This window comes from Cheilinus undulatus, linkage group 16 (genome assembly GCF_018320785.1).
Source record: "Cheilinus undulatus linkage group 16, ASM1832078v1, whole genome shotgun sequence".
NCBI lineage: Eukaryota > Metazoa > Chordata > Actinopteri > Labriformes > Labridae > Cheilinus > Cheilinus undulatus.
Window position 1 is genome coordinate 22,864,658 of NC_054880.1, and position 14,851 is coordinate 22,879,508.

General features: G+C 37.5%; 1 protein-coding gene across 1 annotated transcript; it reads right to left on the reverse strand.

The window, feature by feature from the left end:
* Positions 1–248: 248 nt before the first annotated feature.
* On the reverse strand, positions 249–14,389 carry LOC121524398 (cleft lip and palate transmembrane protein 1-like protein). Its single transcript, XM_041809764.1, has 18 exons — positions 14,133–14,389; positions 13,159–13,381; positions 12,921–13,015; positions 12,243–12,432; positions 10,455–10,642; positions 10,282–10,360; positions 9,759–9,876; positions 9,584–9,678; positions 5,994–6,078; positions 5,562–5,665; positions 5,287–5,352; positions 4,487–4,537; positions 4,304–4,386; positions 4,157–4,191; positions 3,850–3,905; positions 2,889–2,933; positions 2,625–2,740; positions 249–2,542 (listed from the first exon to the last, which is right to left on the reverse strand). The coding sequence occupies exons 2-18, from the start codon at positions 13,321–13,323 to the stop codon at positions 2,458–2,460; spliced, it is 1,656 nt and encodes a 551-aa protein (XP_041665698.1). The 5' UTR covers positions 13,324–13,381; positions 14,133–14,389; the 3' UTR covers positions 249–2,457.
* Between the last annotated feature and the right edge of the window lie 462 nt (positions 14,390–14,851).

Here is a 14,851-nt window from a genome sequence, read left to right on the forward strand (position 1 = left end):
TATCTACATAAAATGTCCCAACTTTATTTGGGATAGGGGTTTTATAATCTTATATACAAATAATGTACAGCTTAAATGTTATAGGAAATAAAAATTTAAGTAGTAATAATTGAATAAGTGAGTTCAAATATTGAGGGTTGTGGTTTAATGAAAAATGCATATGGAGAAATCTGATGAAGCAGGTAGGGACAAAGTGTAAAGAAGTATTAACTCTTACAAGAACAGCAGATAAACAATCACTTCTGGATATTTTTAGGCTTTGATTTGGTCATGGAATGGAGATGCATGGTATATGGTGAAGCAGCAAAAAGCAACTTAGAAAACTATACAGAATACATTTAAGAGCTCTAAGATTCAGTACAGTTAAAGTAACTGCTATTAGAGGAAGCTAATGAATTACTGTTACATATGAAATGCTTAAAGTTCAGAATCCTTGGCCTACTGGGTAAAGTTAAGAGAATCTGGAGAGGAACAAGCTGCAATAAATGGGTTACATGTGTCTTGGTATTCTCAACAATGTAAGGGATTTGCCTGGTACATGAATTCAGTGGCTGAAGAACATGGTTTAGATTGTGGGCAAAATGATGGTTAGGGTAATGTTCATCCACAAAAACTTCAAGTACCCAATATATATGAAGAACTTGTAGAGTTAAAGTGTGAGTGGGTCAAAAACTGTAAAGAATTTCTAAATCTATATAGACAAATACTTCTATTTTTTTAAATCAAGTCACAACAAATCACAAGTCAGTCATTTTTATTTCATCTCAAAAAAAAAAAAAACATTTCAATATGTAAAAACATTTCAAGGCAAATTTCTGGCAAACCTCTCCTGGCTGCTTATACACAAGAGAAAACCTGCACTAGATCATTGTGCATCAACCTAATCCTGATATCTGAATGTAGGAAAGTAAATTATATCTATAAAAAACTCAAAGCTATAACATCATGAGCTATGGCAAAAAACTGCAACTGTAAAACAGATGTTATAATACTTTCTTTGAGTTCCCCCTTTTACCATTTTCCCTAAAATGTCAGTGTTTCTTTAAAAACAAATCGACCATTTACAGTGAACATTCAAAGTTCAAAGAATAATCCTCACATTTGGCACTAAAAAGATTATTGGCCCTGATGTGTAAAAAATACTAGAGCAGGTAAAAGAGTGGATGGTTGTTGTTTTACCTAACAGTGTCATAAATTGGTGTCATTTAAAGTATCTATTAAGCCAGTGTGACAATGAGACTGTGTTAGTTCAGCTACACAGATTCCAGAATATTTAGAAGAGTTCTATCCATCTCCATGACAACAAATTGGATTCTTTTCCCGGCTGTTACTGTTGGTCAAAATTATTGAACCTTGAGGTAATTCATTCTTGTTACCATGGCTACGAATTGGGACTCTTTTGCTTGTTCTCTTATACAGTGGAATGTGCGGAGGTGGAAAATTGAATCTTAAAATTTGTAATAGTTAGTGTTGCAATTCAAAAATATTTATTTCTACTTTCTGGTTGTATTTCCAATGACTGCAGCATCATCTGTTAAATATTATCCTTCATTTCAATCTGGAATGTTTCTTTGAATAAACTCTCACTACATTTATAAATGATGATAAATAATTCAAGATGCCAACACGTTGAAATATTCTAAAACATTATTAGCATAATTCAATTTAATTCTAGAAAGCAACTCTTAATTCCCCAACAAATAATATTTTACTAAAATACACTTATGTAAATTTCACCTAACTTGATTCTGGTCTTTATGTCAAATTCATCTTTCATTTTATTTCATAATTATCAACTGTTTGAAACTTCAGTATGAAATTCAGTTCAGATCCAAGATTAATCATGATTGAAAAACTCCGACTTTACTGAAAGCTCAGATGTCCAAGATATGTGCTGTTAAAATAAGATTATGAAATATTATGTCAGTTATTGAATATTTAAAAGTATAAATATCCCTTTTAGTAAATTAATATGTTTAAGAAATAAAGGAGAGGATTTATGGCTTACTGGCCTCATGTGGCAAAAAATAACTACTGTTGAAGTAATCAAACTTTAGTCACCAGTGTGTTCATACACATTAACTCATGTGTTCTTATACATATTACCATGTGTCTGTTTTGAAGAATTTGCCACTGTATGAAGAGAGGTTCAGTTCACTGATGTTCCTGTCTTGTCCCACACTACCCAAGAAAGAAAAAAAGGACACCTCTGGAAGCCAAAAGGCAGGTTGTCAGAAGTTGACCAGTTAACAATTTTGACTTTGAGATGAGGAGAAAATTCCCAGATGGAGGTTGTAGAGTCTGGCACAACTCAACATAAAGACCAAAAACAAAACATGCCTTCAGGATGTTATAAACCAGTTGAACTGATGCCAAATAAGATGAATGGGTGCCAGTGAACTGTATAGAGAACCTGAAGGTATCACATCTTTGAAGCAAACAGACTGTCTCTCCTCGTTAGTCCTTGTGTGTCTTTCCTTTGGGCTTTTCATCATAAGAAACTCCATATTCATTTACTCTTGTTTTGTCCACTGGGTAGAGCCTGGACAACAGGAGAGAGACAGTTAAAGATACAGAACTTTATCTGTTAATTTGACAATTCTGGTGTGCATATTTGTATTTACCATCTCTGGTAGAGATAAATGAGAAACACTACGTCATCTCTGAAACAGGCCAGTCTGTGGGATGTTGGCATGGTGATGATGAAGGCAAACACATCATCAATGAAGGTGTTGAATGCCTGAAAACAAAGAATCAAGACTTAAATTCTAATTGATAAAAATGTATTGATTTCAAATGGTTATAACTGTTGACAAAAACCTAAATGAGGCTTTTTTTACATTTGAATATTTGTCTAACAAATAGAACTGAAGAAAGTGTGTCCTCACCTTATACATGAAAGCTTTCCATGGGAGGTGAGCCACAGATTTTAACTGTTGAATGAGAGAAAATGAGCATGTGAAGTTAAAACCTCCTCGTTAGCTCACAAGACAAGACAAGATTTTACTTTTTTTAACTTTTATAAGAATATGACTGGAAATATCTCCTCTGTTCCAGCAAAAGACCATTCTGAAAAGTCTTAACTATAAATCCTCTTGCACTGAGAATCATTGCTTTATATACACTAACTTCCCACTTTATTAGGTACACCTGTTCATTTGCTTGTTAACACAAATTGCTAATCAGCAAATAACATGGCAGCACCTCAATCCATTTAGGCATGTAGACGCATGTAGGGACTTGCTGTAGTTCAAATAGAGCATCAGAATGAGGAAGAAAGGAGATTGAAGACTTTGAACATGGCATGGTTGTTGGTGCCAGACAGGCTGGTCTGAGTATTTCAGAAAGTGCTGATCTACTGGGATTTTCACACACAACCATCTCTAGGGTTTACAGAGAATAGTCTGAAAAAGGCAAAATATGCAGGGAGGGGCAGTTGTGTGGACGAAAATGCCATGTTGATGTCAGAGTTCAGAGGAGAATGGGCAGACTGAGATGATAGAAAGGCAACAGTAACTCAAATAATCACTTGTTACAACCAAGGTATGCAGAATACCATCTCTGAATGCACAACACTTCACCCTTTAAGCAGATTCGACCACTTCATGGCAGATGCTGCTCAGCATTGTGCAGACTATTAATCTCACAAGACATATTTCACCTCAACAACAAATCTCATGACGTTTTAGTCTCGAGAGTTCTCTTGGCATGTGGATCAGCTACTCTTCTGAGCTGGGCAGTAGAGCTAAGATGTTGCACAAATTATGACTGGTTCTTTCAGTTACTCCATTGCTGCATTTTAACATTTACTGACATTAAGAACTTGTGCTTTTATCAGGATGAACTGACCTTATAGTTGACAAACAGTTGAGGAAGCATGAAGAGGAAGCCAAAGGCGTAAACACCTGGAATGAACAATAACACATTGACAAGCCTTTTATTTATCTTATAAAAACAATAATAATAATAGCTTGGACTTATATAGCGCCTTTCATGACACCCAAGGTTGCTTTACAGAAGAGTGGAAAACAAGACAGCACAAAAGAAAAAATTTTAAAGGAAAAGAAAAAACTCAAGGACAAATTGTAATCTTAACTGTGTCATTAATGCAGTTTTATACTTATGAGCTTCAAATCAAAACTAAAGAAACACTCACCATTAACCAAACTGTTGATCAACCACGAGTACCAACTACAACAGATAATCACATTATGAAACCATTATGATGTCATCCATTTCATAAGATGAGTTTTATGTTGTGTTTTTTATTTTAAAAAAATTATGTCCACATGTAGACCCCTACCTCTTGTACCGTAGGAATATTAGAGCATACACAGCCCCACCGATACACAGTGGGTACAGGAGGTATGAGAGATACTTCATGGCCTACAGAAGACACACACATGTCAGGCAATAATTTGTGATGCTAATATGAATAATTATTTCCATTTTATTCTCCAAACACTTGAAGTCTATGAAGTCTTACCAGAGTGTCATACTCTTCTGTTCTTCTCTCTGATTCATCTAACTTTCCGAACTGTAAGACAAGACAAAAACGCTCCAAAGTTTAGTCTAAACATGTCTGCGCACACATTGTTTAGATCTCAGGTGTGCTGCACACTTTCCTCAAAGAAATTTAAGCCTTTAACAACCTTTTAGAAGATCTAAACAAAGACAGATTAATCAATGTTTTTTGTACTGTGCTTGTCAGATCTGAATTGGGACTCAGCTGCTTTGATCCCCATGTTTGAAAGCTTATTCACACTTAAACAAGGCAGTAGCTATGGGTGGGGTTTAGATGTACTGCAAGCTGGTGAACAACGGCTGTGGGAAAAGCAGTTAACTTGGATGTAACTTTGGCAGCAATTTATCAGAGCTGGACAGTATGTCTTTATTAAAAGATGAGCAAAGAACTGCACTAGAAGCTTTTCCTGGTGGGATGGATGCTTTTTTATTTTTTTTTACTTCTTCCAATGGGCTAGGGAATGAGTTTCATTCACCAACTAGCTTCACTCATGGCTAACAAAGACGGGGACTGTCTGCCAAACTCATGTTATACAGTATGTAGTTGACTTCACACCAAGTCATAAGTCTTCTTGCTCTGACCCCAAGTATGTTTACAAAAGTTCAGCCTTTCCAAAACACAGACTATGGGTAATTGCCCAGATGGATGTGATACATTTCTATGCAATGGGTATGTTAAACTGACATTCAGGCATGTTGGGTTTTATTATCCGATCTACGCTACTTCATTCCAGCCCCCTACAAACATGCACACAAACCTACCAGGAATGTTGGTTTTCCTCCTTTCCAGAAAACCTGAATCTTAAAGGCCTTCTTCACTTTCCATACCTGTAATAGAAATAGTTAAAATATATCAACGCGATTCAGACATTTTTCTTTCTCTGCCTGATATTGAATTATCGATATCGATTCCATAGTAAACATACATTTAATATAAAGATGTTACACATCTTTTTTTAATGTGTTGTAATTCATGCTTAAGGCTGTGTGATATGATAATAGAATTGTATGTGTGACTGTAACCTCTGTGAACTTACTTCAATGATAGAGCCAATGCCAGCAGGTATAAGGACGAGCAGGCTGGTCTGCTCATCAAACAAATAGAGGAAAATCACAATGGTGCTGAAACATCTCCAGAGCACTGGAAAGAAAATCACAGTCATACAATGTTGAGTCAAAATTATCAAGGTAATACTCCATCATACTATATCTAGGTGTTCTTGTACTATCGTAAGACCAGGCATCCAAAAATCTACTTATCTCATATTCATAGCCCTCTGAGTTTTGGTTATAGTATTGTTGGAGAAATGCGCTGTGAAATGACTCACAGCACAAGCATCACACGAAGTTGCATTTTCAGACATTCAAAACTTTGTTCTAGTATAGTTATTTTTATCTGATTCTGTTTGATATTTTGGTTTTGTTTTTTTCTGATGTAAAGGCAGATCAACATAAATAAAGTGACCTACCAGCTTTGCTTGACATTCCCACCATGCTTTTCTTCTGTTTCCAGAAGCTGATGTCGTTCTTGAACGCCAAGAAGTCAAAGAGAAGCTGAAAAAAGGCAGAATAAACTATTTAAATCTACTTTTTCATCTTGACTTTTATTTACTTGTTTATGTTTGTTTTTAAAGAAGAAGGTGAAGATTGGGTGAAAGTTTAATTCACAGGCACATTACTTAAAGCCTCCTACAGCCAGTGTGATTTTAGCAAGCTTATATTTTTCTGTCATGCTAGGCAGGTGAGTTTAAATGAGCGTCACATGCTTGAAATAAAATGATTTACCCACAGTTTTAAAGGGGGCCAATAATTTTGTCCAGCTCATTTTTTGAATTTTGGGTAAAATTATGTCAATTTTAGCTTTTTCATCTGCTTTATTGTGTTGTTCCAATGCACATAAAGGAAATAAACATGTGTATACCAAAAACATTTGTCATTGCAACAATTTCTGGGAGAAATGGTGCACAGCAAAAACTGGAGTGTTGGATTCTCAGTGTTAAACATTTCAGTGATGATTTTTAACACTCTAAGTGTTATTTTAACTCCATTCAGAGTAAATGGTCTTCAGTGTTGGAGTTATTTGACAGTGTTAAATCAACCAATGTTATTCCAACACTGTAGAGAGTCAGTTGATCCAAGCCCCACCTACTGCAATTTCAAATCTGGGGGGCAGAAATTTCCCATCATGCCTTAGTGCAGAGTGTTAAGCTGGGTTCAGATGTTTTTAGATGTATTTAGATGACTAGCTGTGTTTAGATGTTGCCTGTTGTACAGGGATCACTGCTGGGATTCACTTGCACATGTTTCTTGAATTATCTTGAGTTCCTAAGTTTTTGATGCATGAACACTTTTGCACCATGAGTGTATTTGTCTTCAAGGTTGGTCAAGTGTTGGCTGTGGTGACAGCTTACTTGAAACTATGGAGTGAGGTCAGACTGTCATCTAAGGACAAACTTTGTCTTTGAGTTGCCTTATAACTCTCTGATTGCTATTGAATACCTCACAATGTGAGGTGGCAGTCAATATTGTCGGGTGTGTCTGACTACCAACACCCATTGTGTGGAACTTACATGTCTTGTTTCTTGTTCTTATCAGGTTGGTGGACGAGGGGCAGTTGCTATCCACAGTATTTTACACCTGCTGAAATTAATTGTAATACACTCCTTAGTGTTATTTTTTTAACACTGACGCCAGTGTCAAGTACCATCAACACTACTCAGTGTTCACCAGTGTAAATTTTTGACACCATACAGTGTTGCAGTAACACTGGTTCAGTGTAAAAAAAGTAACACTTTGAAAAGTGTTAAATTAACACTCAAAAGAGTGGACACATATACACACTTTTCTAGTGTTAGATTTAACACTCTCAGTGTTAATCTAACACTAGTGATTTTGCTGTGTGTGTTTTCTGGAAAAATTCCAGGGGTGCCAATACTTTCGTCCATGGCTGTATACTATAAGGCTGTGTCACTGGAGGATAACCTCTAGAGCTGGGGTTCTCAAGTGATCTTGCCCCAGGACCCACTACCAACTCCTTAATGAGCAATCATGATGCAAACTTGCAGTTTTGCAGTTTGGACCACAGAAAGCACCTGGCAAAGACAGAAGAAAATACTCCAAAGTTTCCTCTGTACTTGGGAAATGTCTTTAGATTTACACAAAAAGTTCCAGAGAATATTACCAAAAGTTTCTGGGGAAATGCCTACAGAAAACTCCAAAAAGATTTCCTATAAAAGTTCACAGGGACAAATCCTCAAAGATTTCAGGTACATTCACAATTAATAATTCCTGAATAATTAATAAAAATCTGCTATCAAGAACTCAAACTACTGAAAAGATATAAAAGCAATAGACTGACAAATTCTCTTCCTAGCACACATTTACAACCCACTGGAAACAGCTTGGCGACCCACTTTTTGGGTCCTGAACCACCAGTTTAGAACCAGTGCACTAGAGCAGTGGTTCTCAACCTTTTCAGCCCACGACCCCAAAATAAAGGTGCCAGAGCCCGGGGACCCCCACTGTACCTGAAGGTGGTTAACCTCGGCCATGCACAATTTGGAATAATCACATGCAGACAAGGCTGTGCATAAAGAGGGATAAATGGGAGAACTTTCTTGCACCCAGCCAAACTGGGGGCCCATGGAGGTCAGCAAAATCATGGTCCATTTGTAAAGTTAAGCTGCGATATCCATATTTCATATTTAACCTGAAAAAATAACCACTTTTATCAGAGAAACCAATACATTTTCTGTAATCATTCTTGTAGTAAATAGCCTTTTTAAAAATGTAAATCCCTTTGTCAAAAAAAAACATAATTAAAATGGTTTAAAATGGAAGTAATGGGTTAGTAATGGCAAAAAATGGTGGAAAAGGTGGTGAAATTTGATTTTAAAAGAAGCAGAAATTGGTTAGAAGTGGCAAAAACAGGTGGAAATTTGGTGAAAGGGATGAGAAATTGATATAAACTGGAAAAAAATAGTTAACTGAGAAAGAAAAAAAACAGATATTGGTAGAAATTGGTTAAACTAGCAAAACTGGGCATATCAAATAGTGAAATGTGGTTAAAATGGGAAAAATTGAGCATAAAAAGTGGTAAAAAGGGTTAATAGTAGCAATAATAGGTCAGCAGAGGCGACATTAGGCTTAAGTGGCAAGAATTGGTTCAGAAGTGGCAAAAACAGGCAGAAAAAAAGTAGTGGAAAGAGCTTTAAATGGACAAAAATAGGTGTTAAATGGAAAAAAAATGTGTTAAAATTGGAGGGAAAAAAACTAACGAAAAGGGGTTAAATTTGACAAAATTGTTGTAAAGTGGCAACAGTGTAACTAAAAAAAAAACAAACAAAAACATTCTTAGTTTTATGGGGCTTCTGGAGACCCCGAGAGACCCCCTCTCAGTGTTGCGACCCCCAAAGGGGTCCCAACTGCAAGGTTGAGAACCACTGCACTAGAGGGTACAGTGAAGAGCTCAGGCTGTTTAAAACCACCTGAAGACCTACCTAACACAATAAACATCCATTATCAATGGCAAAATGAGATCAGCTCAGACTGGTACACCTTTGCCAAGCTTATCTACAACGGAATTTGAGGTCTAAATTAACACCGATTTACCCACTTTCTCCTGGCTTCACTTTCTGTCAAACTATCAACAAAAGATTAGGATAACTCAAATCAAAAGATAAGAAGTAACAATATCCTTGTCGAGCCAAAGAAATGCTTCTTATCAGCCTGGCATGATGTTGTCTGTTGGACATTAACAAGCCTCTTACCTGCTATGCTCTGCTGTCTCGAATTTAAGAGTCGTTTCAATAAAATTACCCTACGAGGTTTCTTTACCAAAAAGTGTATCACTTTCTTTAAACTGGTGGTTATAGTGTAGCCAACTGAGAGAGAAAAGCTTTTAACAAACAACAATCAGCACCTATAGGGCAGGTAAGGCTCCATGCTTCTGTCTGACACATTTTGCATTGCACAAAAAAAAGATCAAAATCAGATCTTTGTGCTTTGTAGTGTTTTTCTTGAAGTGGGATGTGGTGTATTACCTTGAGTTTACACTTACATGAAAAGCAGCAACAAAGAACGTCAAAGCCAGAAAGTAAAGGTTTGTATCCACGAAGATTCCTTTAATCTCATCAGCATCCTTTTCTGTGAAACCTGAAACACAGTGAGACAGTTATACATGTTATTAATGCACCAGCCTTTGAAATAGCAGGTGTAGAGAGAGCATAGCATACCAAACTGCTGCAGAGAGTAAACCGCATCTTGCATATGAATCCAGAATCGTAGCCTCCCCAGAGAGATTGAGTCGTAGGAGATGGTCAGAGGAAGCTCCATGGAGGTGGTGTTGATCTCCTAAAATTACACAAATATATAAAAAGGACATTAAATCTGATAGTATTGATGCTCTAATATCCTCAGAGCTTACATATGACATTAAAACTAACAGTAGCTTATCCTAAAGTCAACTTTTTCAAATAAATTATGCCCTTCAATTTACCATGTCTTTACCCAAAATGTTTTTTGTTTCATTTTTTTGTTTTCACTTGTCTTTATCAGTGTGATTTGGCTTTAGGAAGTAAGATATATACAGCTGTGGTGAGTGATGGCAATCAACAAGTATTTGATTCATCATAATAACCCCTGAATAACTAAATCAAGTGTTGTGAATTTTCTCTAAATCAGTTCAGTATGAAACATATTTGACCATAAGTCACATATTGTGTTTATTGTTATATTAATTTAAAAGTAATAGCTTACCACAAGGTCCTTGACCCGGTTGCTGAGTTCATCAACAAACAGTAGAGGTAGATAAACCATTTTCTTACCATTTTGGAATCTAAAAAACAGACGAAAGACTAAATCTAATGCCTCTGGGTTGTGTTCAACATAATCAACAGTTTCCAAACTTTTCTTGTGTAAGTATGTCTTACACTCTGAGGTATCTGTGGACATCACTGGGCAGGTTTTCTCTGTCAAACAGGAAGTGGTCCCCGACAATGTTGAGAGTCAGACGAGAGCGCCAGTGGCAAACCGGGTGATCTGACTTGGAAGTAGAACTGTCCCCTACTGATGGCTTACCATCACGCCGTTTCTTCTGCTGGTCTTCTTCTTTATGACCCTGAGTGAACACATGAGCAGGTGCATTTGAGTCAAGTTTACTCTCAAATCAGACATCTGATTAGTTACCAATCCATGACTTATCTACAAGGAACAGAAACTAAAGGGTTACAAGTTTACCTTGATTGATATTACAAAGATCTGAGTAGCAGATGAAGTTAGATTACAAATAAAAATTAAACAAAACATTTCCTTTGTTTAAATCACTTAGGTCAAATTTTTGTACATTAAACTAATGAAATCATCAAATATCTTGAAACAGCGTTGTCAAAATTTGTCCCGGGCGCAAGTGTTTCTCAAAACAGATGCAAGCTAACTACTTTTGGGCCTTTACCAGATATTTAGGTCATATCTCAACCCCCAAAGCATTCTGATCTTCAGTATTTGATGCATACGCTGAGATCATAGGTGAAACCAACCAACCATGCCCTCTACTTGGTCTCTTTGGTGCACCATCAGAAAATCTTACTCTGACATAATGTTAACACTTGTTTTTTTGCTAATAAAAAGTGAGGGATAAGACTTGGTTTTACTTAGACATGATGTCTATGTTCTATTATTTATCCAGCGCTCTGACTCCTTTTGTGTCACATGCTCCATATTTGCCTCCCTACAGCAGAGAGACTAGAGCCCAGAGCAGCGTAGCTGAGCATCAGATTTGTTGAAGAGAACGGTTTGACTCAATGGTAACTTTAAAACTAGTTTTGAAAAAAAAACAAAAAACAAAAAAAACCAATTTCATTTCATTTCAACCCACTTGTCCATGAGTCATGAAGTGCCTCGTTGTGTCGGCCATGCTTATCTGTTTATGGTAGTGAGCTAAAGTTAGGATAACTTAGCTTAAGATTTGCTAGCTATAAACTTTAGTCGAGTCAGCAACAACACAATGTACGTAATGGCAGGCAGTCACATGCTGACAGATAAGACCAGAGCAAATTAGAGACGGGATATGACCAGCGACCAGCGGGGTTGGGGGGCATTTCTGGTCAGAGTTTGACTCAATATGACTTTACGGTTCAGGAAGATAGAGGCAAGTAAACGCACGTTTAGAGGACATCAAAGAGGCGCATTTCAAATCGGGTTTTACCTGTGACTTTTAAGACACTTACCTAGTACCTACAGATAATAATAAACTCGTCATTGGTAAATACACTCCCTAACCACTTCATTAGACACATTTGTGCAATGTAACGCACTGCAAGAACACCATCTCTACCATGGATTCTACTGCAATAAATGTATGAGAGAGATGAATCGTTCTTCTTCACTGATATTACAGCGAGTGTTGCTGTTGTTCTAAGAGGTGGTCTCATATTTTGACCCTCTGGTGCATGTGAGTGGGGTTGCTAAAATATCACAGACTCCAAGTTGTAAAAATATAATCAGCTGATATGTTGGTTCTTGGTATCTATTGTTACCTTAAATTGGTATCATCAGTCCACAAATATCCGTATCTGTCTGGCCCTAATTTTTCCATGAAATAATACAGTAACATAACTGAAAAGCTTATCTACCTTGCCCTTCGGCACTAAAGTCTCTGTTCTGACTTTGTTCTCTAATACCCCTTTCATTTCAGCTAAAGCTCTGCTGTAGCTCAGTACCTGTGTTTGATCCTCCCCGGATATCAAAGAGATTTCAGGCTGTTTAGGGACCATGTAGGTTGTGAGCTGAGCCACCAGGTGGACCTGACGTGGATCCTGCCATGGAGTGAAGCCAGCTTGATGGACAAATATTAGTGCGTATAAAGTTCCATTGTTTCTTGTCTTCTTGGGCAAGGACACATTTACTATCCTGAGAGAAAAAGAGAGAAACGCAGAGAGAAGGGCGTTCAGATTTTGATGCGGCTATGGTAGTGTCATTTTTCAACTGAAAGATTGGGTCCTTGGGTCCAGCTACATGCAATAAAAACATTGCCATGTCTAACATAATATTCTGATACTATTAGAAGTTTCTGCCACTATGGTGATGTCATCCAACCTGGGAATGTTTACTTTTTCAGGAAGTGAGCAAAAGATTTCCAAGGACATTGTGCTTTTTCTCTAATTTTTACTGGATCTTCCATGACAGAAAAACTGGTCAACCGTTTTCTAGTAGGTGGGAACCCTGGTTTGAGTATAGCAAGGAAGCTGGTGATGTCTTTTTAGAAAGCATAACTTAGACAAATACAAGAGGGTATTTACAAAAGAGAGAAAGTATATCACTTTTTATTCCAAATCATCACAAACCACACATTTCTCACAGGGGTTTGAAAAATCTCTAAATATAAGCGAAAGACTAACCTCTCAAATTTGCTGTTGACATCAAACTCTTCCTCTTTGTGGATCAGTGTGTGTCCTCCCTCTGCATTGGGCCGCAGTGCAGTGTAGATACTCAACTGGATACACACACACAGATATTATTTGATCATTATAACACATGCCTCATACCCACACTGCCTGATCAACCACTCACAAACAGCTGAACAGAGTATTTAACAGAATCCAAGCATGGATCTATGATATGTCTGCATTCGCTGACCTGTAGTTTCGGGTTCCCTGCCAGGAAGGGTGTAATACAGTTGTCCCCTTTAGGGCTGCTGCAGGGTTTAGTGCACACTATCCCATACATCACCCAACATGTGTGAAGCACATACACCACAAACACCCCTACAATCAGGGTGGTGAACGATGTTTTCAGGAACATGATGCTGGTGTCGTCTTATGTTGTCTCTGTCAAACTGCTGTGGAGCAGGGCCATATGTCTGCAATATAGGAGTCAGAGAGGGATTATATCATTGTGTCTGAGACTTTTTAACTTCCATATGGCCACTCAACAATCTATCCAATACAGTGGGTATCAGTAGCCAACTATTACAGCCTTAATAGTAGTACAATGTTTTCTTCCACTCAAAATATGACAAAGTCTAGATGTTACAAAGTGTCCTTATTGCCAAAGCCATGAAATGATTTGGATTAAGTTTACTTTCATGCATTATATCAAGCTTTTAGCAAACCTTGCTTTAATTATTATTTGGTCAACAACAAATTCCTCAGCTTGCTTTTCCAGTTTAGTTGTTGCTAAACTACAACAGAGCTGGGACAAAAGATGACATGAAGAGGGCCGAGGTCACACCTTTAGTTTTATACGGTGGGTGATAAGAATGGATGCCTGAAAATGAAAGCAACATATTTTCACATGGACTGCAAACACAATTAGTTCAAGTTAAGTCCTAGAGTGAACACTTACCTAACCTAAGCCCATTTGCTCGTCTTAGGTTACAATGCAATAGCAACTTCTTTTTGTTGCAGCGAATTCCTTTGTGTCAAAGGCTAAGTACTTGCTGTCAAGTAATCCATATGTGTGCATCTTTACGTTCTCACAGTATGATCAGATTTATATTCTGACGTCTGCTGAAACCTGCCGAGCATCACTGTTACTATAACTGCAGGTAAGGTGCTTTTAACCTCGCATATGTTGCAGCATGGGACGTTTTAAACCAAAGTGAAACGTACCGGTGTTAAACGAGGCAGGCTGTCAGTGACAGGACACCGTCAGCGCGGTCATTGGCTGGCTGTCCGTCCTCTTTACCGATCCTGCCCGGTACTTCGACACCGTGACATCGTTTCTTTGAGGCAGCCCACCGTGTGTAGCTGAAAACAGCAGCTGACTTACGCGACTGGTGTCTCCATTCAAGAGAAAACCTAGTCTGTCCAGTGGTTGTAGGGTGGAAGTGTGAGGTGGATTTCAGAGATCTGTATTTCCGCCATTGGCTTCCTGGTTCGTAGTAAGAGCGAGATTTGAGGGGAAGTAGCGCGAGACTTCACGTGAGGGGGCAAAACGCCCTGATTTTATGTATTTTTTGGCCCCTTTTTCGGAGTTATTTCGCATTGTTTGTTGTCCTGTTAAACAATGTAGATTATGGATTTGTTGATTAAATTGTTGATTACTGAAGATCCCCATTGAGTATTAACAGTTTCCTAAATGATATTAATTTACACAAACACTTCAATAAAACATTAAAACCATCCCAGGGAAGGTAAAAATGGCAACATTTTCAACCCTAACGTGGTGTTAAACAAATAGTAACACTCAGGGTGTTTATGACAAAAAGTTGAAGTACCCCATTAACAAAGCTACACATGAATTTCATCCTACTTTTTGCATTAATATTTTAAACCAAGATTAAACCTCATCAAAAATATAAAAAATAAATTAACCCTTTAAATGAAAG

What these genes read in the sequence shown, in the direction of transcription:
- LOC121524398 (XM_041809764.1), bottom strand. Translation starts at nt 13,323, where the DNA reads ATGTTCCTGAAAACATCGTTCACCACCCTGATTGTAGGGGTGTTTGTG. An exon ending in GTCAACAGCAAATTTGAGAG is followed by an intron (nt 12,433 to 12,920) that starts GTTAGTCTTTCG and finishes TTTTTCTCTCAG; the next exon opens with GATAGTAAATGTGTCCTTGC. An exon ending in AACTGTTTGTCAACTATAAG is followed by an intron (nt 2,934 to 3,849) that starts GTCAGTTCATCC and finishes CTCATTCAACAG; the next exon opens with TTAAAATCTGTGGCTCACCT.